The following is a 26,668-nucleotide window of genomic DNA, read 5'->3' on the forward strand; positions in this document are numbered from 1 at the left end:
AGCATGTAAATAGGTTCCTCAATTATCATGGTTTAGCATATTATTCTCATGAGCCACGGTGGCGCAGTGGTTAGAGTGCAGTACTGCAGGCTACTTCTGTTGACTGCCAGATGCCTGCAATTTGGCAGTTCAAATCTCACCAGGCTTCAGGTTGACTCAGTCTTCCATCCTTCTGAGGTCGGTAAAATGATGGGGCAAATTGTTGGGAATATGCTGACTCTTTAAACCGCTTAGAGAGGACTTTAAAGCGGTATATAGGTCTAAGTGCTACTGCTATAGAAATAATTTATATTAACAATAAAATTCTCTGCATTCTATTAAAGAAATAGATCCCAGTGAGTACACTAATACATAGATTGAAATCCTAAGTGCACAACCCTTTATATAGCTATTCAGAATGTTAGCAGTTCACTACAGTTTCTATCTGTATAGACACTATAATAGAATAAAATGTGCGCTAATAATATTACCAAACTGTTGTGGCCAAATAACATCAAAATGATAAATATAAGGGAGAAACATGAGCTCAGATTTAACCACACGAAGAATTGGCTTATTAGCTTACTTTCTACTGGTTTTTATTAGTTGGATTTACAATTAGATAATCTTAATTTCATTAACAGAAGCTGTGCATTAGATTTTTTGGAGGAGGAAAGATAAACATATATTACAAACAGGGAATGAATTTAAATTTTACCATTTGATTTTTTTAAACAAAACCTGCTACAATCATTTTTAATTGCAGCCAATAAGTTCACAATATCTAATTTGTATTAGTCTACTAAGGATATTGGGTTCTGCACTATGGGTACATAATTTAATTAGCAAAATGGATTCTCTGTATGTGTGTGTAGCTTCTGCTAAGCAGTGGTTAATGGAAATGACTTGTGTTGGTTGCTAAAAATGTTCGATGTTTCTGGGAACTCACCCAACTTTGCTGTGTGCTTCTTCTGTATAGTAATAAATGCTTTTTACAAAATCCATCTAGACATTTATCAGTAGACTGAGATAAAATTGAGTTAGAGGCATAAGAGCAGAAGATGCATCATAGTCTGCTGTTAATCTGGGACTGCTAAAAGATTCTTAAAATTCAGTACAGCCAGTTCCTGTGCTGAAAGTAGGATTACATTTTGGGGGAAACAGAATGGGGTTTTTCAAAATCAGCACTTCCTCTGCACCTCCCCCCAAAAAACATTAATACCTACTTGTTTTGTGATCACTCCTTAATGCCTTTGCTGTTTCTGGGGGGAACAGAGGAACCTGGCTCCAGTAAGATGATTCAATTTTTGTACAGATGTGGTAGAGGACAGTAATTCAACAGAGTTATACGACATGCCACTGTTACCTCGCTGGACACATATTAAATTTGCACAGATTCTTCTTATTTTCGAGCTGATCAGCTGTAAAGTAAAGGCAGATCTCCAGTGGACTGTATATGAATTCCATAGACATATTTAAAGAATAAAAATGGTAGCAGCTATACTGCTTTCCCAGTTAACAGAAGGAGGAGGACGAGGACAGAGGCTAGAAGCAGTGATGAAGGAATGATGGTGATGAAGGAGTAACTTCATCAGTGGTCTTATATGCTGATATTTATGACAGATTGTGGCCATCAAGGCAGAACTTGTGTAGAAATTCCTGATGTATCCATCGGTTGAAAAATTGGGTATACTGCAATCAATACATGAATTCTCTCTGTCAGAGGGAGGATGTCTGTCATTCTTTCTCTGCAGATATTATGCAATAGATGATATTGTTACACTGGCCCATTCTCTGATTTCCATGTATTCTGAATTCCATGCTTAGAAGTCTTGACTGCATGGAACTCTATATCAGAAGATGTCAATGGTCAGAACATGAACCTGCTGATGTTTTCTCTGTGTAGGAAAGCTTCAATTTGAGAAAGAAGCTTGCCTCTTAGAGCAGGAAACTGATGGGGCATTTGGCAAGCTGGCACACTGTTCTCTTCACATTCTCTGGCAATGTGGTTTTACTATCCTAACACATAACTAACTCAATCATTGACCTGGATCCAATCCCAATTTTGAAGAAACCGTGTTATTCTTTTGTAAATGTTTTCCTCCCTCCTGAGGGTCGAGGATAGCCAGTTCCATATACTTTTGCACTGGAAAGTTTGGCTCATTCAAAATTAAACAGCGACCATGTGCCAGGATAGCCAGTCTGATATAGTAGTTAATGTCCAGGCTAAAACTCAGGAAACCATGAATTCAGGAAGGTATGTTTGCCTCCTGGAGTTACTTACAAAGGTATAAAGGAGGGGTAATAATTAATTAGTTAAATAAATAAATAAAATAGCCTGAAATTGATAGAGCTGGGATGGCCAATCTGTATGACAGAGAAAGTATGAAGATTTGCTGCTATTATTGTACCTAGACAATATTTCTTCTAATTAAGCCATTCATTATTATTAAGCTTTCATTATTATGGAAATAAAAAGCAGGAATCCAGATGCAGCATCTGGCAGCATCTTTCTGCTTCTATTCCTCATTAAAAATAAATCTGAAACTCTAAAGCAGACACACACACACACACACACACACACACACACACACACCCGTATAACTGTACAAGGCTCCAAACCAAGCTGGGAAACTTGCCTGCTTTTCTTGTGAAAATAAAGCTAACAGAGGACATATCAAAAAGCTGCCAGGATGGAGAGAATCACACATGTTATGTGCATTTGTAATAATCTATAAACACACTTTTAATTTCTTAAAAAGATTATCAAGAACAATCTATTGGAGAAGGTGTTGCTGATCAAGAAAGCAGCACCCCCAGAGCCTATCAATGATATTTGTCCTAGCTTTTTCTTTGAAGTGAACTCAAGGAGTACTGAGGCACAGGACATGTTCAATCTGTGTGTATTTCCTAAAATGTCTTGAAGCAATGACATGGCAACAGCTAGTATATTGCTGCTATCTGTTTCTGCCTCAGAAATGTACACAGGAAAGTACTCACCATACTTTTTGGATAATTCCCTGCAAACCAGGATTTAACTCGTATATTTAAATATCTCCTGATAGTTACCATGGATTACTGGTATCAGTTTGAATTCATTTGTCTTTTGCTTCAAAACGAAGTGGCAAATTGGAGGATTTCCTAGCAATTTCTTCAATTGTTTTGTCTATGATGGCTTCCATCATAGCAGGTGTAGGTCCAATTGGGCATCATCAAGCAGAACCTCATACTAAGCTGTTCCATGGTTTCAGATTGTGAACAATGGTGCTGAAGCATCAGCATTTTGCTACACCATATATCATAATGTGGTTAGGCTTGTTACTCAGAGAATGCCTGCTTGGTCCCACTTCTCAGTTCCTCAGTTCCTGATGTGATAACTGGATGGTGTTTTTGCAGGCAGTGATTGGCTAAAGGTTTTCAGAGCGTGGTCAGCAAATGCAAGTATCCATTGGCTGTTAGTTCTCAGAGAATGTTGTAGAAGGTCCCCAAACTTAGCAACTTTAAGACTTGTGGACCAATTCCTAGAATTTTCCAGCAAGCTATGCTTTGAGAATTCTGGGAGTTGAAGTCCACAAGTCTTAAAGTTGCCAAGTCTGGGGACCTTTATTGTGGACTCTCAAACAATGTGTGCCTGAATTGGATCATATTTTTTTCAGATCTAGAAATAATCACAACTGGTCAATCTCTGCTGTATTTTCATTATGGAATTATATAAGACAAATGAAAGAAATACTAGAATTTCCCTAAAATATAAGTTCCAGACATTTTTCCCATTTCCAATTTATATATGGTTTATTCTTTAATTTTTAATTCAGACCATATCATTTTTAAAATGTATAACACTGAAAAGATTAACATTTGTATTTTTCCCTTTTCAGTATTATATTGGTTACAATACACCCATGAACATACATAATCTCACACATGCATATACCCACATCACACACACACACACACACACACACACAGAGAGAGAGAGAGAGAGAGAGAGAGAGAGAGAGAGAGATTGTTTTCTTGTTTAACTCTAACAAACTTTCATTCAGTCCCCAAATAAATTAAAGTAGTAGGATAAAAAGATTTGAGGTGGCAATCTGATGGCACCAGCTTCTTGAGTTGTGAAGTCTCCAAGTTCAATTTTTGCTAAAAGAAATATAATGAATGGGGAAATAGAATAGTACTTTAAAAAAGTGTATGGCTTTAAAAAAACTACAAGGTTTCAAACAAAGATTAGAACTGGAACACTAAACAGTGTCCAATTGTGAAATGTGAGACAGTGTGCTCTGTCATTTGAATGAATTGCTTTCAGAATAAGAATACTAGCCTGGATTTGATCTTGATAAACCTCAAGGAGAGAAATCTGCAGATTAAAAGGGATTTTTAAAATATAGATAACTTGAAATAAGCTATTTGTGGGGGAGAAACAAGTGTCTTATGGATTGGCCTTATTGATATAATCATATTGTCAATTATGACAATATGACAATTGTCAATTATGGTTCAATTTGATTATAAATGTGTCCTGCAAAAAATTAGAACTTGGCTCTTAGCATGAGAAAATATATTGAGGTTCAGTTCTGCATTTGTAGTTAGGAATATAAGCTTCCAGGTTTTTGTAGATGCTGATTCCTAACAGAATAAACGTTACAATGCAATGTGACTGACAGAGCTGGAGAACCTCTCTGTCTTTATACCCATTTTAGAAACAGGAGAAATGAATTTTGATCTAGAGTTACTTAAGCTAGTCACCTTAGTCACCATTTTACATAGTCAATATTTTGAAAAACATTTTTATGGTTTTTCATAAATGTTATTTCTTCCATTAGTACTTAGGATCACTGAGATTCAAGTGACATTGATTGGTTCCATGTTACATCAGACTCCTTAGTAATAGTAATATAGTTTATTAGTAGTAATACAGTATTCTTAACTCATCGAGGTTAATGAAAATATGATAAGATACCGGTAACCAGAAAGATGTTTTGATATTTCATATACCTTTAAGAACTCTACATTTCTTTGAACTAAGTAAGCAGGATCAAAATTTACAGCACATTAAAGCCTTCAAAATATTTTGGATTCAAAGACTTCTGATTTCAAAATAGCCCATTCTGAACCCAAATTAGCTTCTTGGAGCTTGAAACGTATCCTTAGTTCATTGGAAATGTTCAACCAATTTCTGACCTTAATGAAAGTATTAGCTCAAAATATTACAAGTTTGAAACATTTTCACACATTTCTATAACAGACATTATTTAAAGCGTGGCCTTTATGAATGGTGAGAAAAGAAATAGCAGTTCTCAGGGCAAAGTTAGTAATTTTCTCAATAGCCAACAATCACATAGTTTCAACCACTCAGCTATGAAACACAGGGAAAGGAGTAATAAATTCAAACTGTTGCAGTGTAAGAAAGGATCTGCACCCTCTCACTGACAGAGGCAGATGGTCAATGTAGTTTCTTCTAGTGTGGTAGATAAATTCTTATCATACCACACACCATACTATGATTTTAAGAGATTTATTTGCCTAGCAGCCAAGCTAAGCTGTGTAAAGTCAAGAGGCTGAAACTTACTGCTGAAACCTGACACACAGAGCATAAAATATCTCCCCCTCTCTCCTACAGTTATACAAATTTATAATCAACTTTAGATTATATGGAAAACTTTCTCCTGTTTTAAGTTTACCTTAGATTAGTAGTCCAACATTGCATTCTTATGGCAAGGAAGACTCAGTACTATCTCATAAAACAGATTTAAGACTTTGAAAAGTAATATTTATATATTTTATTATTTGGTTATTCTTGTGTTTATTAAAGAATGTTATAGTTTCTTACTATTTGTTTCTTTAGCAGTTTTAAAAAACAGAGCCAGAATGAAGAGATGGAATCCAAGTTGTCTGATGCCATGGAGGTTGTTCAAAGTGAAGAAAGTAGCTTAACATGGGAGACCAATTCAAGTAGATGTTCCACATCCCATGCCTCAGAAGCCAGCGTTACATCTGGGGTATACAGTATGGAAAACTCATACACAGATTGTTCTTCAGGGAAAGTTACTTTCCTGAAGGAAAAGAGAAAGACTTCGCAGGAAAAGCTGAGTAATTCAACCCCTCAGACGTTAAATGAGAAGATGGTACCTGACAGCCAAGAATGTGATTTTACTCAGATGTCAGTGCTGAAAAAAGCTGAAGAAAGTGAACTTGATCCATCTGATCCACAATCATGGCCCTCTCAAGTACAGCCTTCTAAGATTAAAGACTATTTGGTTCAAATCACAAAGGAAGTGACCGCTGGGTCAGAGGAGAAAGAAAATACTTTGATGAAAAAGGGGGAGCTGCCGATCAAAGGAACAGTAAGAGCCAGGATCCTTCAAATCACTGCTGTATTGGAAGAAAGACATAAAAAGGTTTTCCGAAGGATAAACAATAAAGATATGCCTCCACCCTCAGAGGTGATCAGAAAACCAAGAGAACCACCCAAAGTCTTCTCCAGACGAGGCATATCTGTATCTTCACGGCACATTGAACAAAACACTGCAGAGAAGAATAATAAGAAGGAAGTTCTGAGTTATAATCTCAGACATGTAGAGACAAAAAGTTCAAAGTCTGCACTTTACAACAAAGAGGAGAGGAAACCACAGCATTTGTTTCTCCCTAAAACGCAAAAGAAGCCTTCAGAAAAGCTACCAAAATTTTCAACACACCTTGGTGACAAAATAAAGAAGCCAGACACCAAACAATATTCACCTGCAATTTATACCTCAATTCCAGAACTGACTCAACCAGCTGAATCTGAAAAAATGAAAAAAAAGGCAAAACAGTCTGTTTCTCCAAATACTTCAAATACCGCACTGGAAAAATCATTCAACTTTGTTGGTGAAAAAAAAGAAATTCAGGATCATACACCAATGACTGTTGAAGTTTCTGATTTATTAAAAGAAGTGAGGTCACCGTCAGAGAATCAAATAACTCAGTCTTGTTCCCCAGTTCCTGTTGAACCACTTCCTTATGTTGAATCAGAAACAGAAAATCAATCTGACTCAGTTAGAACAGTGTTATCAGAAACTTCGATTCAACATGTACAGCACCCTCATAATATTGCAACAATTCACTGTGAACCTAAAAGTTGTAACTTAACTGAAGTTAAAACTCACTCTATGGAATCTACAATTCCTTCAAGACTGGAGATCAAAGATCCATCCTTGGGGCAGTCTGTTGAAGAAGCAGAGAAGCAAGAGGTTTCTCTTCATTCAACTGACATCACAGATGCTAACCCTGAGATGTCAAAATTACCATCATTTGTTAGAAAAGCAGAAAAGCAAGAAAAAGAACAATTATCAGAGAAATCTTCAGACAAAGAAAGGATGCAGGAGCAATTTACTGTGCTTTTACAAACAAAATCAGACCAGCTACCCTTATTGTCTTTGGTTCAGGAGTCTGAATCTGCATCAGATTTAGCAGTTATGAATGCTGAACCCGAAGTGATTGATTTAGCTGAAATTACAAATCAAACTATGGACTCTACAATTCCTTCCGGAATGGAAGTCAGTGATACATCCTTGGAGTTTTCAGTTGAAGAGACAGAGAAACAAGGGGTTCCTTTTTATTCAACTGAAACCAAAGACACCATCCCTGAGAAGGCAAGATTACCATCTCCTGTTAACGAAGAAGAAAACCAAGAACAGTTGGCAGGGAAATATTCAGAAAAAGAGCAGTTAGAGGACAAAATAACGGCACCTTTTGAAACAAAGTTAAATCAGCTACCCTTGTTTGTGTGTTTGGACCACAAGTCTGAAGCCAATGAAACTGAACCTGCATCTCATTTAGCAAAAAGGCATAGTGAATCTGAAACATCTGATTTCGCTGAAGTTAAAAATCAAGCTATGGACTCTGCAATTCATTCAGAAATGGAAATCAACTTAGAGCATTCAGCTGAAGAAGCAGAGAAGGAAGCAATTATTCTTTATTCAAATGAACTCAAAGATAAAAAAGCAAGGTTACCATCTTCTGTTAAAGAAAGAGAAAAGCAAGAAGAACAGCTGGCAGGGCAATATTCAGAAAAAGAAAGATTACAGGACAAATTAACTGCATCTTTTGAAACAAAGTCAGATCAGCTACTTTTGTTTGGTTGTCAAGACAATAAATCTGAAGATCATGAAACTGAACCTGTATCTGATTTAGCAGCTATAGGTGGTGAGCCTGAAGTATTGGACATATTTGACATTAGAAATCAAGCTATGGAATTCAAAATTTCTTCACAAGTGGAAGTCGAAGGTGAGCCCTTGGAGCATTCTACTGGAGAAGCTGAGAAGCAAGAAGTTCCTCCTTATTCAGTTAAAACCAAAAATGCCATCTCTGAAAAGGCAAGATTACCATCTTCTGTTAAAGAAAGAGAAAAGCAAGAAGAAGAACAGCTGGCAGGGCAATATTCAGAAAAAGAAAGGTTACAGGACAAATTAACTGCACCTTTCGAAACAAAGGCAGACCTGCTATCCTGTGGTGCTGATGACCATAAATCTGAAGCTCACGAAACTGAATCTGAATCTCATTCAGCAGCACCTGAAGTGTCTGACTTAGCTGAAATTAGAACTCAAACTATGGAATCCACATTTCCTCCTGAACTGGAAGTCAAAGGTACGCCCTTAGAGCATTCTTTTGGAGCAGAGTTTTCTTTTTATTCAGCTGAAACCAAAAGTGCCATCCCTGAAAAATCAAAATTGCCATCTTCTGCTAAAGAAGCAGAAAAGGAAGAAAAAGAACAGCTGGCGGAGGAATATAAAGGAAAGGAACAGTTACAGAATAAATTAACTACACCTTTTGAAAGAAAGTCAGAAGAGCTGCTTGTGTTTGAGTGTTTGGAACACAAATCCAAAGTTCATGAATCTGAACCCATATTTGATTTAGCAGCTATGTGCGATGAATCTGAAGTATGTGATTTAGCTGAAATTAGAAATCAAACTATGGAATCCACAGTTCCTTCAGAAATGGAAGTCAATAGTACACCCTTGGAGCATTCGGTTGGAGAAACAGAAAGGCAGACAGTCCCTCTTTATTTCACTGAAACCAAAGAGGCCACCCCTGAAAAAGCAAGATTTCCATATTCTATTAGCGAAGGAGAAGAGCAAGAAATAGAACAGTCGTCAGACAAAACAAAGGTGGAGGATCAATTCACTGTCCTATTCCAAAGAAAGTCAGGCTCTCTTCCCTTGGTCCACAAATCAGAAGGTGAAGAAACTGAACTTGCACCAGATCTAACTTCTACAACACAGGAAATCTGTAACACCATGGAAGAACCCACCGGACTTTCAAAGTCCTCTTATACTATGGTTAAAGAAGAAGCCAGAAAAGAAGGAAAATTGAAATCAGACTTGCCAAGACAAGCTGCTCAGACTCAGCCATCTCTGACCACTGTCTCAGAAGGAAAACATCTAAGAGACAAAACAGAGACTCAGCTTGCCTCAACAGAATCTTTGTGCCCAGATTCCACACTCTTGGTTCCAAATGCACAGGAAGAAAAGGCTCAACATCTTTCTACAGCACCAGCAGAGTCAGATACAGAACATCTTGTCATCTCCAAATCCATAAAGGCACCACATGGACCTGAAGAGATATCACTTCTCCATGACAAAGTTACTGAGCCAGTCAGCTCATCAGAACACTTGCTATCTACTCCATCTTTTCTTATTGCCAATCTGGAAATGCATGGGACACAGCCACCTCCACTAAAGACTACAGCACCATTGTTTGAACAGACTCAGCAAATGAAAAGACACAACAATCAGTCTGATTCCACTGAATTAACTCCTGTGATAGCAGAGGCGTCTTTTTCTACTGGGTCTTTCCAAAATGCTGAAACAACAAAAGAAGAAAATCCGTCTTTGTCATCCACAGAGGTTCTAGCCAAAGATTTAGTATCTAAACCAAAGGAGCCAGAAACTGGCACAGATAAAAAAACAGGGCGACTTTCCCCCACTGTAACTGCACAACACGCAGGTGATGCACCTGTTCAAATGCAAGAATTGAATTTAGAAAATCAGCTGCACCCCACTATAAACGCACAGTCAGATGTTAAGAAACAGGCTAAATCCTCTTGTGAAATAAGTGAAGATCAGCCGAAACAACCATTGGAATCGAGAGAGCATTTTATGCAGGGGAATTCTACTGTTTCATCCCAGTTGGAAGGAACAACTGCTTTGCATGCTGTCAATGAAATGCATAAGGAAATTATGCAACCTGATAAACCTATCATCAAGCCATTGCAACCTGATTCATTACATCCGAGTTTTGAGCCAGCACAGACAGATGCTGTTCAGCAGCAAACTCTTCGGCATTTATCACAAACACTTCTACCCATAGATGTGGATACAGTGCAGTTAGGAGAAGAAAAAGAGGTAAATGGGACCCAGCAGCCTCCTTTGCCCGCAACTAAGCAGGCTTTATCACAGTCAGTTTATTCAAGAGATGTGCAAGAAAATCAAGGTATTTCACTAACTTCAGCCAAAGATTCTGAACTTTTAAGCTTGCAACTCAATAAAGGTGATGCAGACTACTATGGCGCTGCTGATCCAGAATCAAAGCACCTGGCAAAACATGCTGTTGAACCTATAACTCCGCAACCAGAGACTCCTTCTACAAATGAGATGCAGTTCATGCCTGAATTGAGAAAACATTTAGATGCATCTGTTCCCATTTCAAGCACAGAAGGAGAAGGCCTTCAAATGCCTGTATCTGTGACAGCAGAATCAGAAGATGAACAGCCAATATCTTCTAAAAAAGATAGGGAAGAAACGGAATGTAGTGCACCCATAATTCCAACATCCAAATTAAAAGGTTCTGCTTCAGAAACACAGGGAAATCAAAATGATTTGTCTAAGACATTAAATGAGGCATCTGGATCACCACCATTAATTTTATCATCTGTCCCTGATAAAATAAAGCCCCAGGCAATACTTACTGAGTCAGTAGTAAGTTCACTACCAGCCTCACAGCAATCAGATGCTATTTCTTCTGAACTTATGGACAAAATTGAAATAGGAAAAAATAATTTCCCTTTCCCCGACTCCCAAGATGTATTGTCAGATTTACCATTCCTTACAAATTCCTCTATAGAGGAGGTCAGCAAAGAACCACTGGATTCATCCATGGCCACAAAAACTGTGTCTGAGGAAACCAGATCTACTCTACATGATGCTACATCTGAAGAAATAAATGAATACTCTCCTGTTTCAGCAGCATTGTCTGCAGAACATGTTTTTGTTGAACCTATTTCATCTTGTGCTTCTCCTGAAAAAGAGAAACAAGTGCAGCCTCATTCAATTTTCAATGAAGAACAACCAATGGATGTGGTAGTTAGGAAAGCAAATGTGGAAGATGCTCAGTCTCATTTGCTTGTTACTCCATGTTCTGAAACTGAGAGGCAGGACAGCAAGCTATATAGTCCTGGGGCATTGCAATCAGAGCTGGAAGGTCTCACTTTATTGAATTCCACTGAAGAAAAACCCAAGCAAGAAACTTCCACCTTGCCTCAAGGAATATTATATCGCCATGAAGAAAAAGAAGACCAAAAACGAAGAACTTCTCAGACTGAATGTTCAAAAGACCAGGATGCTCCATTAAAAGACAACAATTTGTTCCAACCAGTAAAAGAATCACAGTTGGAAAAAATTCAGCTTTATTGTTCTGCAACTCTTCAAGATTCATCCCAGTTGGCCGATATGAATCTCCAAGAACAAGAGGGTTATCTGCCTAAAACTGACAAAGTAGATTCTGCTGTTCCTGTATTATCACAGTTGATGGATGATGCAAAAAAGCAAGAAATGCAGATAACATGGTCTGAAGCTGCTCAAATAGAAGGTAAGCAATCGGTTTTGTTAGAAAATGAAATTAAACCAGATTTGCATCCATCATTCACTGCCTCCCTGGATACAAAACAGTTAGATTTTTCTTATTCAAAACAACCAGAATTCTATTCATTTGAGGAACAAAATCAGACTTCTGAACAAGAACCACTCATTTCATCTCTTTTCAATAAGAAAGTGAAAGAGCCAGAAGAGAATTCATATCCCTCTTTAGTCTCAACATCTTTATTGAGCCCATCCAATTCTGCTACATTGGATTCAGATAAGAAACAAGAAGATCAGCCTTGCATGATTGTAATAACAAAGGAGATGCCAGAAGAACCCATGTCTATAGCTGCATTCCTTCTTTCTGAGGCAAGGACAATAGAAACATTTTCCCCACAGATCTCAGAAAAAGATAATGTAGATACTCAAGCTCCTTTTGAGGATGCTGACTCAATAAATGGTTCAACTGCCCTTCCTGAGAAAAATGCAACAGCAGAGAAGAAAACTGAGTTTTCTCCAACACACTTTGAATCAGAACCCCAGGTAGACAGAATCATTAGTACAGAACAACCTTCAAAAGCAGAAGAAACAAAACATTTGCCTGCCATGGAGGATACTTTGAAAGTGCCTGAAAACTATTTGAGTAAAGAGAAGGAATTCAAAGATCAAGAAAAATTGAGAGAAGAAGACTTACCAGCTCCTAATCTTGATCAAAGAAAAGACATAATTAATATTTCTGAAAGTTGTGAAGTTCTGAAAACTAATGTTCCTCTCGTTTCCACTGTTGATAGAAAAAAGATTATACTAGAGGCAGTAGAAACCATTTCATTGTTGGAAACAAAAGCATTTAATGATACTAGAGATGTGGTTGTTGATAAGGAATCTTCAGTCGACAAACCAAATGAACAATATACAGAGGTCTTAAAGGTAGATCACCATGAAATGACAGAAAATGAATCAAAGGAACTTGGAAAAGGGAAGGGTATTAAGGAAAGCACAGAAGTTGAAGAGGTTTCTGTTATTCCAGAGAGCAAAGATGATAATATTTTTAATAATGCCAATATTGACTATGTTGAAAAGGATATTTTGATTGAAAATACATCTTTCACTCAAACAGAAAAAGAAAAAAATATTCAGGACACAGAGAGACCATTTTATGACATAGGTAAACGATATGTGGAAGCAACTTATCCAGCAGCAAAATCAAAGAATATTTTGGAGCTGTCTTTATTAGAAAGAGAATTGAATGAAGCCCCTAATGGAATGATAGAAAAACAACATGCAGTAGCTACCCATCAAGACATTTCAAAAACAGCAAATGAAAATAAAATGATTGAAGCTGTTAAGGATGATGATAAAAGCTTAGAGCATGAGTTTAATTTAGCAAACACTAATGCAGTCTTATTTAATACTGAGAAAGATGATTTGCCTCAGCCTCCAACTGCTTCCTTGCCAATGAGTGTAATAGACTCTGAGGTTCTAGAGATGCCACCTGCCTTGGCATTTTTATGTAAAGATTTCTATGAAGAAGCAGAGGGTGATTCTAAAAAAGATAGCCACAAATGTGAAGAAGTGAAGGGTATTGATCTGCCTTTTCATATCAGAGATCATATTCCAGATGATGGGATTGAAACGCATCTGGAGAAGGAAATTCCTAGAGATTACACTCCAAATAATGTGGAAGAATCCAAGAATGAAGACATTTTAAATGGTCAGTCTTTTAAAGAGGAAACTTTAACCCAACCAAAAGTCACAGAAGATGCTTACGAGCCAAAGGGAAAAAAGAATGAGCCTGCAGATATTCAACCTGATCTATCTGCCCAAGTGGAGGAATGTCTGAGTGATACACTTACAAATAGGGTAACTGAGATTGTGAGTGATGTAAAAATTAGGATTTGTCAGCCAACACATGCAATTCCTTTTGGAAGAGAGTTCTGTAGCTCAGGAGCTACCAATGATGACAGTAGTCAGAGAAGAGAAGAAGAATCCTTATCTGATCACACAGAACAGCAGCTACCAGAAGAAACAAGTGATGAGGAGTCTAGTCCAATACTTGATTATGCCGCAACTATATATCAGACTGAATCATCTGGGCAAGATGGATCAAAGAATGATGCTGGATATGCAGTCATCCAAAACCAACAGTCTGAAATAAAAGAAGTTCATGGAATGGATGAAGGTGAAGTTGTAAAGACTGCAGAAAAAAATGCACAGTCTCTTGAAAGATTAGGTCAGGCTGAGAGGCAAGGTGAAAGACAACTAGAAGATACATATGTTTTTGTTGAGCCCCCAATACAAGATACAAAGGTTTTAGATCACAAAGATCTTCCATGTTTGGACACTGAAGTGCAAAAAACTGAGAATAGAATTGGAGAAAATGGTGCCCAGCATGTAATGCAGTATGACACAACAGACCAGTTAGCAGCAGGAGCAAAATCTGAAAATCAATTTGGGGAAGTTGACTATTCTCTTTTGTCACATGATTTTGATACCTACCCATTATACTCAATAAAAGAGGAGGAGGACAGTGACATTGACGAAGATCTAGCTGAGCTCTTAAACTATGAGGTGGTTACCCACGATGATGTCTTTCAGGAAGAAATCTCTTCAGAAATAGGTCATGAAGAATTTCTTTTTGATAATAAAGTATCCCTAGCTGGCATTAGTGATACTTATGAATTTGTGAATGAAGGAGAGGCAAGAATGTATGCTGAAGAAAAGGCGGCTGAATTGCTTGATCTTGAAATGCTACAAAGAAAAGTACCAGAATATGAATTTCTACAGAAAGAAATTGATGAAGCACATTTGGATACATACTGCTATGAGTGCAAATGTCCCATATCCTCTGAGGATAAGCTGTTTGAAGAGCATAAAGACCATAAGGTAGACGATTTGGGTACAGCTGTGACTGTGTTAAAGGTAAGACATTCGAAGTATGAGGTCATACTGTTCTTTGTTCTCACTGTCATATGTTAGTGTTTAACTAAAATAGACAAAAGCAGCAATATATACCGTGTTTCCCCCAAAATAAGACCTGGTCTTATTTCTTTTTGGCCCCAAAGTAAGCATCACGTCTTATTTTGGGGGGATGTGTTACCCACTTACCTTAGGACTACCAGAGCCAAGCCTCCCATGTCCCAATATCTGTTGCACTGCTGCCTGACTTATTCTGCGGCTGCTCGTGGCCAGATGCCGCATGACTCATCACCCTGGTGCTGCTGATCATGGCAGAATATTGCGTGGCTTGCTGGGCCGGTTCCAACACTCATGGCAAGATACCATGAGGTTGGCCGCACCAGTGCCACGGCTTGTAGCAGGACACCGAGTGGCTGGTCATGCTGGTGGCCCTGCTTGAGGCAGGAGACTGTGGTGTGGTGTGCTGTTCTGTGTGGGAGCAGTGGCACCAGTGTAATGAGCCTCACAGCATTCTGCTGTGATTGGTGCACTGGTGCAATGAGACTTACAGTGTTCTGCCATGAATGGTGGCACCAGCGTGATGTGCCATGTGACATCAGGCCATGAGCAGCTGCTGAATAAGTCAAGCAATGGTATGACAGACGTCGGGGCATGGGAGGCCTGGCTGTGGTGGTCATCAAGTAAGTGGGCGCAGGGCATGTGAGTCAGCTCAACTCCCCCACTCCAGCCCTAGCTTGATTTTTACACCTGCACCTTGCCCCACCTCATACAACCAGATGGTTGGAGGGCCTTAATTAGGGCTTATTTTTTGGGTAGGGCTTATATTAGGCACAGGCATGAAAATCGGGCTAGGGCTTGTTTTCAGGGTAGCTCATATTTTCAGGGAAACATGGTATCTAGTGTCCTCTAGATGTTTTAACCTTTAATACCTGTTTGCTCCAGAGTGTGACGACCCAGGGCGTGGCACAAAGGCAACCCAGCCAGATAATAAGTAGATGTCCCTTTATTAGCTCCAACTTTGCCCCCAATGTCCCAATTACCTTCTGATCTGGAGAAAAACTCTCCCAGGAACCTGCAACAGCCTTTGGCTACAGATATTCCAATCCAAAACAGTGTAAATAGAAAACTATAAATCCAACAAAGCAAGATAAGGTAATAAATCCAGCAGGCAAGATAAGGAGTTCCAGAAATGAAGTAACATAGCAGTAAATCAAACCAATTGGGAGGATGCCAGGAACTCAGATAACAACAGCCAACATTAGATAAACTCAACATTTGTTCCTGACATACGCCCCTCCCAACTAGTTCTCCTTTAAACTCCCTCCCCAGGTATGCCTTGTGAAGGGAATCAGGGCCCTTTCCTCCCTCATAAGCCATGCAACCCATGTTGCTCTCTTCTCCATTCTCCCCTGTGTGCCCTAGGATGAAGACGGGGGTGGGCCTTGGTCTTCCTCTGAATCTCCCCTCCCTTGTTTTACCTCTTCCCTGCTCTGCCCAGCCTGACTTTGCCCTTCCCCAGTTTCCTCCACAGCCAACGGAGTCACTCTCCCATTCCATGTCAGCTGTTTGTCTTCCTCCTCGGATTCAGACTCTGACAGGGGCATGATGCAGACAATATGGCCATTGGCAATGTATTGAGGTAAAGAAAATATGAAGAAACCAACATTCCTGCAAGATGAAGAAAGCAAACACTTATCAGTAATATAAGCCAAGGTCTTATGGTTATATAAGGCATGCTTATAGTTGGCTTGGAGGAATAACAATTCTTCTTGAAATAGCTCAGAAGCAATGTTGTATTTCTACAGACGTTATTTTCCCCCAGAAACTTGAGGTTCTCTCTTTTTTCTTTTTGAGAAATGAAGACAGGTAAAGAAAACAGGTAGTAATGGGAAACACTATGTGAAGTGCACTCTCATAGAACCAGGAGTAAAAAATGGTGAATCCTACCACTGACCTAAAGGTTTGCTATACTTCTATGATTCAGTCAAAACCAAGAGCAAACAAAAATTGTAGCAATTTTTTTACATTAATTTTAAAGATTTTAAAGATCTTTGAGTAGTACAGCAAGGATTTTCAATACTGAAGTATGACTACATAGAAAGTCTGCTTCTGCCTGACTGTTGAGATAAATATTGTGAGCATTTCTCTTGAATGTCTTATATTAACAGGAGAAGGAAAGCTCTTTCTCCAGAGGGTCCTCATCAGTATAAACCTTCATGACCCAGATTCATGACCCAAGAAAACCTTCATGACCCAGATCGTTGTGGGCAATATTTTGACTCTGTAAACCACCTAGAGAGGGGTGTAAAGCACTGTGAAGCAGTATATAAGTCTAAGTGCTATTGCTATCTCTACTTCATTAGTTTAGACGCTAAAATATGATACCCTCCCTGCCTTTTTCTGGACAAAGCATTATGAGTTTGTTCATAAATTTTCTGTGGATGTTTGGTATGTATGAAAGATAGTGTATTATCCATCCATCCATCCATCCATCCATCCATCCATCCATCCATCCATCCTTTTGATATCTGTAAACTACCCCCGGAGTAGTTTTGACTTGGACATTAAATATTATAGTACAGTGTAACACAGTGCACTGTAGTATAACATAGCATTGTATAATAAAATATGAAATGTAGAGTAGTCAATAGAGGATTCTAGAAGTCCCAATCAGACGACACCTAGGTACTATGTGTAGCATATAATCATAGATTTCAGATTTTATTGCAAAGATATTATCTGGGCCTTCTCTTGAATGTTGTTAGGCAAGCCTTCCTTCCTTCCTTCCTTCCTTCCTTCCTTCCTTCCTTCCTTCCTTCCTTCCTTCCTTCCTTCCTTCCTTCCTCCCATAAACACCTCAGATGTTTTTTGCTTAATTTATTAAGCCATCTGAGAAGATAAACTTACTGATTGGCTTGTAATATACCCTTAATCAGTTAGAAGCATAATGCCACACACCAGCAGCAGAACGAAGTCCACTTAAACAGCAAAAGCTTGGATATTTTCAATTATTTACCTCAGCGTCCACTCCTAGCTTAAAGACTGTTTTAAGAGCTCAGTAAACTCCTCTAAGAGCTGAATTATGAATGGAGGTTGTTGTTTTTTAGCTGACACTATGCTCTAGGCTGGTTTGCTGCTGTCCTGGTTTATAAATAGTCTCCCATATTTGATGCCTCAGGGCAGATATCATTCCAAATCATGGGATGTTGACTATAATTATGGGAGTTGTACTCCAGCTCATATAAAAGGACTAGTGTGGGGCAAGGCAGCTTTTCCATATTACTGTGGTGTGGTGGATGATAAGCAGTTGCTAAGAATATCAACAGAGTCATTGGCCTTGGAATTGTCCTTAAACTAGTTTCTTGAAAGTTGAAGGACTTAAGGACGTTCTGTGTCATCTGCCTTGGTCCTGCAATTTAGAAGGAGAGCCAAGAATGAATTCTAGCTCTGTAATAAATTCTTCTTCACAGTATAGTTCCACTAGGCAGAAAGATCCATTTAGATGGCATTTCTGTTTCATTTCTACTATTGTATATTCACATGTGATCATATCCCTCTATGAAAAATGTTTAGGTAACTGAAATTAACCATTCCAGCTTTTGTCAATTACAGAATGTACTCTGCATAAGAAACTGCTAAGAGTGGATGTTCTTTAAAATCAAATGTTTCCACCTGAAACATATATTCATTTATAACATTGTATTCTGCTGTATGCATTTTTATAATTCATGGGTGTCACATATGTTCTATAGCCTCCCTCTAACTTGTGTCTTTAATATAAGATGGGCTTTCCCAAATGTAGCAACTTTAAGCAGTGTGGACTTTAACACTCATGGCTGGCTAGGGAATTCTGGTATTTGAAGTCCACACATCTTATAGTTGCTAAGGTTGAGAAACTCTGATATATGGAATCTCCCAGAAAAAACATCTGATGAAGATAGAAGGAAAATCTGCTTGCTATCCCAAACTTGTAAACACACAAAGACCTTCCAAATAAAGGCTAAATCTGGGAAGTGTAACAAGATGAGCAACCTGTTGATCACACGATGATCAACATCTGGGACCTTGCAATTGAGTGCAATTCGATCAATCCTTGCAGCAATAGTGTTGGAGGCAGGAGGACTATTTCAAGGAAGTGAATGTTGTTGCTCAGAGTCATCTTGAACTCTGCAAGATTGGTGAAAAATAAATTTAATAATACAGAAAGTATTAATTCAGAGGTGGTATTCAGCAGGTTCTGACCAGTTCTGGAGAACCGATAGTGGAAATTTTGAGTAGTTTGGAGAACCAGCAAATACCACCTCTGACTGGCCCACCCCATCTATTCTCTGTCTCCCGAGTCCCAGCTGATTGGCTGGGTCTTCTTTTGTTGCCCTGCATAGGAGACCAGAGCTGCAAAGCAGGTTAGTGGGGTGGGGAGGGAATGGAGATTTTGCAATGACCTTCCCCTGCCACGCCCACCAAGCCATGCCCACAGAAGCGGTAGTAAAAAAAATTTGAATCCCACCACTGGTAGACAAGTGCTTAAGAGGGCAAACCTGTATTCTCACTTGGAGTGGGGTAGGGATCTTTGGTTCAGCTGCTTCAGTACTGTCACATGCTGGTTGAGGAATTCTGAAAGTCCATACATCTTAAAGTTGCCCTGGTTGAGCACACCAGCATATTAACATCCACAGAAGTTTATCAAAACAGTGCACTTCGAAACAAGAGATATATTAGCTGTTTATTTCCATTTAATTTTGTGAAGGCCCTCATTTAAACCCAGAACTGAGGGGGAAGATCTGATCATTTACTGGCTGACGAGCACTGGTGGTTTGACAATGCCTAGTACTCGGCTAATGGCTGTTGGTTCATTGTGAAGTCTACAGCCTTGTAAACTTGTAAACATTCTGTGCTCAGAGCATCCTAAATGTCCAAATAGATCCAAAAACTGTCAAAACAGCCCAGATCAATCTCTGGTGCATTTAAAAACTGGCTGCCTGACAGACCTTGGGCAATTGTTGGAAGTCAAATATTGTATGGGTTTGAAGGATTTGGCTCTTGGGCTTTGATACATACATTTCCTACTTCATTGGTTCTTTATAATTAAATGTACCATTACAAAACTGGGGGCTTTCTGAGGCATTAATTTAAAATTAATAATTTTTTTGAAAGAGAAGCAGCGCTACTATTTGGAGATACAAACGAGAAAAAACAGGCTTAAATCGACAAAAGGAAGGAAGGAAGGAAGGAAGGAAGGAAGGAACACAAAAGCACACATTTTACTTCTATTTTAATGGAGCTTATTGCCAAACAGATTCTTCATAGCAATTTGCTTAAATACCTTGATTTGGTATTTTGACTCGTACTTTTAAAATGCTATTGAACAAGATTGAAAGAAATATCCCATCCAATAGTAAATCCATTGGAAACAAAAAGTCCTACTTCTTAGGAACAAGTATGTAGGTCAATAGCATGAAATAGCATATCTCATTCAGACCTCAATTCCAAGGTGAGGATTTCAGGACTGCCAGTGAGCCTGTCTCTTGTTATGTATCAGTGATGTAATGATGGCTTTTGAGAAACCTTTTCATGAAAACTTAAACAATTTTTAGCATCTAATTCTATGCATGAGAACATTATAAACTGACCTTTTTAAGGCAATTATGATTTTAATTATAATTATATGTATATATACAATCTCTTTCAGGGCCAGTTGAATGGATTCCTAGATGTTTTGCAACAAAGATCTTTGAAAATTGAAGGATACGTCAGTGAAATAGAGGCTTTGTTTAACACTCTAGAGGTAGGTTGGGCAAGGAACCTGCTGAATGGGTGCCATCATTTTAGTTAAGACAGAACTCACTAGATTGCTTAGTCACTCTGCTAGTCAGGGCTGGCTTTTACCATGCCTCACAATGCAGAGCTCACACAGCCCTTGAAGTCATCTTATGGCTTGTTTATTTGTGGTATGAACTAGCCAAAATTTTGTTACTTAACTCACATATTGGGCAATGCCTCTTCTTTCTTGGTTGAACATAGTGCATGTTTTATACATAATGTAAAAAGGATTCAGATTATTTGGGATGAGTTCAGAACAATGAGTTCAGAACACTGGAAATGAATAAATATCTTATGAAGAGAGAGAGTATTGGATTACTGTATTTTTAGCCTTCAGAAAAAAATTGACAGTGAGCTATAGGAAGAAATTAGGGTTATCTTTCCTGGATTCATATAACATATTAAGTCATAATGTAGGATGTTTGATTTGGGTTTTTAGTCTGTTGTGAGAACTGAGGCATTGTGATTTCCATAGCTATTTATTAGATTTTAATACTATTGTAATCATATGTTTGGCAATGATTTGTTGTTTAGTCATATATGAAAAGCTGTTCTTCATTGGATATATATTTCTATTAAGAATTTTGATTTTATTAATAAAAACTAATAGTGTAAACAGGTTTTGTGACACCATGTCTCCTCTAAGATTACAAACGATTATCTCAAGGTGTAATAACAAATTTTGTTTTAACTTGATTAATTAAACCAATTTTATATTCCTTCCTTTTCCTTTTTGTCTTTAGATCATTTAAATATTATAATAAGATTTGATTTCTCTTCTTTGGCCCATTGTACAGAGTTCTTCGAGGCTTTAATAAACTCTTTTTGTAAATCCAATAGGAAAAAATTGTCTTGGTTAATTATTTGTATTTTCCCTTTGAATTTTAAAACATCAGCCAATTTATTTTGTAGCTCTGGTGAAACATCTTTTTCCAAGTAATTTTTGGCCTGCCAATTGTAAATTTACTTTTGATATCAACTCTGTCTTATCAGATAAACGTTGTTCTACATCAGTCTTTTTTCCAATAAATCTTTTAGACATAGTCTGAAGCCCTTCTTCAAATGCCTTAAAAGTTTCAAGTAGAAGAAAACCATAACTTCTATTATATGGAAGTGCAAGATACAAGTGAGTCCACAAGTTATGGTTATAAAAAAAAACACACATGGCCATAAAAGACAAGATGGCAGCTGGGATACTGTGATCAGAGCACAGCCTGTTTTTTAGTATAACATACATAAAAACAAAACATAGCTTTGATCATACCATTATGGAGGGTATCTTACTTTTTGGACCACATCTAGTAAGTCTCCCCTCATAAGATGCAATATAATGGTCTTCTTGAATGTAAGAACCCATTGAGCCAAATGCCCAAGTTACATTGTGAAGGCTTGCTTTGGTTGAATATGCTCAGTAGTGGTGTATTATTTTGAAGAATTTTACCTGGAAAAGTAGCTTAGAAGCCTCACCTTCTAAAAGAGAAACATTTACAAGGAAATTTAATTTAATGTTTCGTGTTGGAATATTACATTTTCTTCTGACCTCTATTTCTAGGACAACTGTAAGGAAAAGGAGAAGTTATTAGAAGAGCAAAATGAAAACATGGTAAAGATGGTATTTGGTCACCACGAAAGAAAGTCACAGAATTTTGACAAAGCAAGGAACACAAAAATGGAATATCTTTATGACCAGATGGTTAATTTTCAAGACTATATTGATACAGCGAAGGAGACACTAGAAATGATAATAAAGAAAACTGAGGAAATTGATGATTTTGCTTTCCTAAAGGTAAGTAGTGCAAAGATATATTATGTTAACAAAGTTAAGATTGATATTCTTTGCTACATAGCTCTTCATGGAAGCAGATTGGCTATTATTTAACAGGCTCATGATTGGGATAAACTTTAGAGTCTTCAATCCTATACATTAACTGAGGAATTAAATCCACTGAAGTCATTGATGCTTAATTTTGAAATAAAATTCATAGGATTTTTGCCATGAGATAGTTTGTTTAGGAGCAACAACACCTAAATTTCCTTGCTAGATACATCAAATTGAGGAAAGCTTGTAACACAGTCTCATCTCTATAATATTTTCCTGAGTTTCTTTTATGTTGTACTTGCATACTTCCTAAAGGCACTGGTGGGACTATCCTGGGCTTAATCTCCAAATCCATTAAGGATAGACACTTTCAAAGTACTGAGGGAGACTGGAAGTCCCTATTTTTATTTTACTGTAACTTGATATACATCAAGTTAGGGGAGATTGAACAACTGGCTCTTTAGTGCAGCCAGAACAATCTGGAGCTGAACATGTTTAAAACTGTAGAGATGAGAGTGGATTTTAAGAGTTCTCCTATTCTACCACCTCTTACTATATTAGACAACACAATATCAACAGTAGAGTCCTTCAAGTTTGTAGGTTCTATAATCTCCCAGGATTTGTAAAGGACACCTCACATCAGAACCATCATAAAAAAGGCATGACAAAGTGCGTTCTTCTGCATCAACTCAGAACATTCAGACTGCTCTAGGAACTGTTGATGCAATTCTACAGAGGAATTATTGAATCTGTCATTTGTATTTCTATCATTGTCTGGTTTGGTATAGCAACCAAATAGGGATGGGTACATACTTCAACAGATAGGAGCACAGAAAAAACATTGCAACCAGTCTGCCTTCCATTGAGGATCTCTGTATTGCACGGGTTAGAAAGAGGACTTGAGAAAATATCTATAGACTCTTCACATCCTGAACATAAACTGTTTCATATCCTTACCTTAGGACACTGCTACAGGGCATTGCGTGCCAAAACAAGTAGAGTGCGCCATCACTCCGCTGAACACTTAATTCCCACAGCACTGTCTTATGTCTAAGTATATTTACCCATATAGCGGTATTGCTATTATGCTTCTCATGTTTTTAACTACTTTCTCTTATTGGTATCATTATTATGTTTATTATTACTTTGTTGTTTTGTATGTACACTGAGAGCTTCTACACAGGAGACAAATGGTCTGTGTGTCTAATCACACTTGTCCAAATAAAGCTGTTCTATTCTATTCTACTCTACTCTACTCTACTCTACTCTACTCTACTCTACTCTACTCTACTCTACTCTACTCTACTCCACTCCACTCCACTCCACTCCACCCCACTCCATTCCATTCCATTCCATTTATCAGGCTGCAAAAATTCAGACAATCACCAATGACCTCAAATTATTTTTCTATTCATTGTTGCCATTCAAGTAGCAAGCTTGTTTTGCAGACAAAGAAGGATCTGTTTTCTCCAATTTGGCATTTAGCTACAACAGAAAACCAAGCAAAAGACCCTTAAACTAAATTAAAACAAAAGTGCAGTATGGGCTAGCAGTTAAGGCACCACTCTAGAAACCAGGAGGCTGAGTTTTAAAGCCATCAGGTGACTTTAGGCCAATCACACTCTTTCAGCCCAACTCACTTCACAGGATTGTGAAGTGAATGTTTGCCGTTTTGAGTTATTTATAAAAATAATAAAGTGGGATAAAAATCTAAAAAGAAAACACCTCCAGTTTTTCCAGCCACCAACATAGTTGGACGTCATCAATTTGGAAACATCTAGATCTTGTAATGTGTATAATTAAAAGTAAAATAAAATAAAAGGCTGAAGGATGTGTGGGTGGAATCTCCTTAATATAGAATACTCTAACATAAGCTTGCCAAGGCTCAACTGCTGCTAGTAGTGATGATTTAATTCAGGTCCCTATATGAATTACTAGGATACTGTTTCTCCTTCAGTTTTGCACATTTAGAGGTCAGGGTTTGGTACAAATATATAAAATTTCTTTAAAAAATGGAAATCCTGCTCTGATATATGTGGAGCATGTCAGTAAACAAAATCTTGCATGTTTTATATTCAGTATGTTGAATAACATGAATCAATTAATCCCCTTTCTTCCCCCTTTTAGTCATCTGAAGAAATAAATAAAAGGTATTTGAAATGTAGCTTTGATGCATTGTGGAGAGAATTAGGATGAACATGTTTTAATACTTTAATCCTGTCAAGGTCTGTTGGAGGCATGTTGCCAGTATAAATATCTCATTTTAGAAATGTCTCGATGAAACAAAACAAAATTGGTGTGCTTGGCAGTGATAGTCAAGAATTGGAAATATTCTGCATGAATTTTATAACTCATATTTTAAATACTAATAAGTAAGGCATGATACAATCCCATTCCCTTTTTCAATAGCATCTGCAGAGCAGTTCAAAGTGGGCATTTATTGCGGTTATATAAAATCTATTTTAAAATTCCAGTTGCATTCTGTAAAATGTCAATATTCATGAGTATTTAGGTTTTGTTGATTTAATTACTGTATTAGATGAAATGTTAATGAAAATTATCCTGAATGCTAGTTTGGTAAAATAATTAAATTTTGACCAGTGAAAACTAACTCCAATTAAGTATGAATTTGTCCTGTTATTTCTGATTCCTGTATCAGAAGAATTAGGTGCTAGTAATATTGTCAGCCCCCCATCCATCTTGAATCAGATTTGGGGCTGCCACAAGGGATGATGGGTACCGTGGGAACGAAAGTAAAGTGAGAAGGGAGGATAGCTACAACACCATTCTTTCTCCAGAGCTCAAGGCCGAGTCCTGGAGTTTAGAGGAGAGTGACTAGACTTGGTGGGAGTTCAGAATGGAGGTAGGTTGGAGAGTGTGACTTGAGGGTCATCAGAAAAGGAAGCTGGGTGTGAGTCTAATTTAGCAAGGGAAAACGCAGGAATTCAGATTTGAGTTCTCCCAGATGTGCCAATATGACTCCTGTAATAAATTCTTACTTGGATGGACTTTGTCTCTGAGTGCTGAATTGAGATGGAGAGTTTGGTTGGAACGCTGACAAATATATTGCTTCATATTAGTTTCACAAGGACTCTCCCAACAATCAATTTTAATCAAAGGACTATTTTATAGGGCTTTCCAAAAGATCTGGGAACCCATATGTTTTCTAGAAAACTGAAAGGTGATCTAAAAATGCCAAAATTATTCCTCCTATAGTTGTGAATTCTTTGGATCTGTTGCTGCTTTTCAGCCAAGAAATCTTGCAGATTTTTGTAATTTAAAAGAAGTTAAAAGAAAAAAAACTTCAACAACTCAGATTGGGTGGCGGGAAGGGCGGAGGAGTGAGATAGAAAAAATCCCTCACTGATAGACATTTAAAATAATTGTTCCATGGATTTTGTTGGAAATGAATCCAGATGTTCTGCTCACAGTAGATTTCATAGTTCAACAAACTCTATTAGTATTCATCTTTTTCCTATAAAAGGTTTCTGGAAAAAAGAGGTATCATACTGAATATTGCATGCAACCATCAAGCAATGTGTTGTTAAAAAGGAGTTTTAAAATAGTGAAATTTGCATTTGAAAAGAGAGCATCAAAAAGATTTAAATGGCAAAGAACCCTTAACACTGAGCATGTAAGGTCTTGGCCAACTTACATTAAAAATGACATAAATCAGAGGAATACATTCTCCTTATGTTAGAAGATATTGCATTATGAAATTGCTTGTAATTTTTAAAAAATATGTGGATAAATACAGAAACACTTTTTAAAATTAACATAGATACTAAAGGAGGCAGGTTTTGGAGTAATCTGTCCATATTTAATAGACAGCAAGTATCCTTTTGCACTTCAAAGTTTTTATTATACATTCCTCAGCATTGTTTCCCATTTTGTTCTAAGACATGGTATGGTCTGGAGTTTTTGTTTGTATGTTTGATTTTTATATATTATGTAGTAACATAAGAATTGTGATATATAAATTTTCCTTTGCATTTTAATATTAATTGTGATCCATATTGCTACAGCTGGTTTAACAAGCTATGATTGAAGCAAATTGTATCTTAGAGGAGCATGTGTGAATTCAGTCAGCGTAGTAACAACTACAAAGGAGAGGCTTTGTATGAGAATCAAAAGGTATATCCAGCCAATGGAGTGTAATCATCTGCGATTGTAGAAAACTTTATCTACTCACAAATAGCATTGCTTTGTGTTCAGAGTTACATTCCATTGAGATAAGGAAGACTCTTTAGTGTATTATGCCTGATTTTATTCTGAAATATGCCCACTGGCCCAGAAAAAA

The 26,668-nt window shown here is 37.6% G+C and overlaps 1 protein-coding gene across 6 annotated transcripts in view; it reads left to right on the forward strand.

Annotated features, from left to right (window-relative positions):
• CMYA5 (cardiomyopathy associated 5) overlaps nt 1–26,668 on the forward strand; it is a 57,093-nt gene that overhangs the window by 1,850 nt on the left and 28,575 nt on the right. For 2 of the 6 annotated variants that reach the window (XM_087927204.1, XM_087927205.1), the window contains exons 2-6: nt 5,825–7,966; nt 8,339–14,732; nt 20,419–20,514; nt 22,102–22,335; nt 24,496–24,518. In XM_087927204.1, coding sequence (XP_087783330.1) covers nt 5,825–7,966; nt 8,339–14,732; nt 20,419–20,514; nt 22,102–22,335; nt 24,496–24,518 — 8,889 coding nt within the window. Of the gene's footprint in view, nt 1–5,824; nt 14,733–20,418; nt 20,515–22,101; nt 22,336–24,495; nt 24,519–26,668 lie in introns of all 6 variants that reach the window. The other 4 variants (XR_015742336.1, XR_015742337.1, XM_026717580.2 and 1 more) reach the window with 3 other exon arrangements.

This window comes from Pseudonaja textilis, chromosome 2 (assembly GCF_049901715.1).
Source record: "Pseudonaja textilis isolate UNSWEBS1 chromosome 2, rPseTex1.2, whole genome shotgun sequence".
Lineage (NCBI taxonomy): Eukaryota > Metazoa > Chordata > Lepidosauria > Squamata > Elapidae > Pseudonaja > Pseudonaja textilis.